Genomic DNA, 2,219 nt, shown 5'->3' on the forward strand with positions numbered 1-2,219 from the left:
ATTCCGAACGTTGGTAACTAGAACACGTTACGTTAGCTACTAAAGTGAACGTTTTTACTCTGTACATTTACAGAACCAATCTACAGTATATTTTCGTATAATAGGAACAAATGAAGGATTAGTTAAAAAAAAAAAAAAACTTTCGTAGGAAAATGACTTAACCAGAAAAACAGTTCCACAAATGCATTGTCCCCAAAACATCTATGTGATCGTATTTAAATGCTTGACGAGAGGAAGTTTCTATGAACACACTGTATTCACAACATCTGTGTATCGTGTTAAATGGTTGACCAGGGAAACAATCCCACGAATACTGTATTCAGAATATCTGTTCGTGTCGTGTTTTCTTCAATCCGAAGCCATAATTCAAACCATCAATAGAAAATAAGCAGTCTGAGAAAAGAAGTTGTTTTACAGATGCTTCGAAAGAGCACTTCTCATAGTAAACGTCGCATACATAATTCAAATGCCAACACTTCTGGTCAGTTTACAGCATGTTACGAATAATGTTACGCTGTTATACTACGTTAAAAATTAAATTAAAATCACGCAATGTCTCTGATGTAATAGACATGCTTCTCTGGTTGATTCCTTTCGCCCAAGTTACCTGTTTTCCGAGTCACTCCACATCAGATTAGATAAACTCTATTTTTTCATTTCAGGAAGTCTTATCAGCAAGGAAAATATCTCCTGGTTGTTTTATGAGGGAGATTTGTGTTAAAGTAGGTTATGATATAAATGCTGTAAATGCTTATAGCTGAAACTCTTTCTCGGTTTACCTGCTACAAGTTATCTTATAAGTGATATAGCAGTTTTAATGAATATGAAGTAAACTGATTGCCGAAATTGTTCGCTAAGTGCACTAGAGAATTTTTTTTTTATCAGTAGATGCTTAGGTTACATTAAAATGCCTGAGACTCTATTACAAATAACTACTGACGAAAAGCAAACTAATTCTGTAGACAGATCTAAGAAGTGATTTATAAGTTTTAACGTATTATGTTTTACGTTGCTTTAAACTGGCTGAGTTTCTATCATCAAGAACTACTTGTCAAAATCCAAGTTAGTTAATTCTTTAGAATTTACATACTACGCTAACCAGCTTAGGAGACTTACATACTAAGCTAACCAGTTTACATACTAAGCTAACCAGCTTAGGAAACTTACATACTAAGCTAACCAGTTTACATACTAAGCTAACCAGCTTAGGAAACTTACATACTAAACAAACAGTGTAAAACAATCATCACAAGTCTAACAATAATATTCATATTCTTTTAAACATTATGACCAATATTATTTAAAAAAATAGTAGATTATTACTTACTCATGACAACTAGTTTATTGTCCTGCACTGATTTCTTGGACATCAAACATCTTGGGTGAAATAAATGGGACTGACATTGATTTGTACTTATTGAAACTTAAAAGTTTCGAGAATTCTAAATAGTAATTAGATATTTAAAGCCTAAACTGTCGATAAAAATAGTTTGCTCAAAGAATAAAAGCTCTCATAAAATACCTTGGAATTCTGAGAAAGACTATATAAAACACTGAAATCCAGGAGTTTACAAAAAGAAAACTATGGATACTTTCTGTAACTAACATCCGCCATTTTGTTTCTTTATGGTCTTTTTTTTTAGATCTCATTACCCCCTGTTATGGCGATGGAAAGAATCCCTTCACCCCAAATTATCCAGAACACGCAGATTCAGAGATGTTGAACCCAATACAGAATTATACCTATGACTTCTTTAACGAGTTTTTCAAAGAAGTAAAAGATGTTTTTAAGGATGAATATATTCACCTCGGAATGGACGAGGTTTACCCTGGCTGTTGGTATGACTCTCCAACTCTGTTTGTTCTTTTTATAAAACTCTAACTCTAAAATGATATTATCGAGTTTTATTCACATGATATAGCGTTTTCTAAGTTTTTCTTCTTTTCGGTAAATGTTAGTTTATCTATTTAGGCCTGCGTTCTTTTTTTTTACCGCTGACACAGAAATCGGGTTTTCTGGGCCAAGTAAAAGTTATTATGAAAGAAAACTGTTTATTGACTACAGCCATGTCGTTGTGAGAAAATAAATTTTTAAAGTACAACCTAATCATTATAAAAAAACACACTTTTTTAAGTATGACTGAGTCATTGTGAGAAAACACACTTTTTAAGTATGACTGAGTCATTGTGAGAAAACACACTTTTTAAAGTATGACTGA

The 2,219-nt window shown here is 32.5% G+C and overlaps 1 protein-coding gene across 1 annotated transcript in view; it reads left to right on the forward strand.

Moving 5' to 3' along the window:
• The first annotated feature begins 1,624 nt into the window (after positions 1 to 1,624).
• LOC106471210 (beta-hexosaminidase subunit beta-like) overlaps positions 1,625 to 2,219 on the forward strand; it is a 14,806-nt gene continuing 14,211 nt past the window's right edge. Inside the window, exon 1 of the mRNA XM_013931800.2 lies at positions 1,625 to 1,839. Within this exon, the coding sequence (XP_013787254.1) occupies positions 1,718 to 1,839 (122 nt within the window). The 5' untranslated portion in view covers positions 1,625 to 1,717. The remainder of the gene's footprint in view (positions 1,840 to 2,219) is intronic.

This window comes from Limulus polyphemus, unplaced genomic scaffold, assembly GCF_000517525.1.
Source record: "Limulus polyphemus unplaced genomic scaffold, Limulus_polyphemus-2.1.2 Scaffold4475, whole genome shotgun sequence".
Taxonomy (NCBI): domain Eukaryota; kingdom Metazoa; phylum Arthropoda; class Merostomata; order Xiphosura; family Limulidae; genus Limulus; species Limulus polyphemus.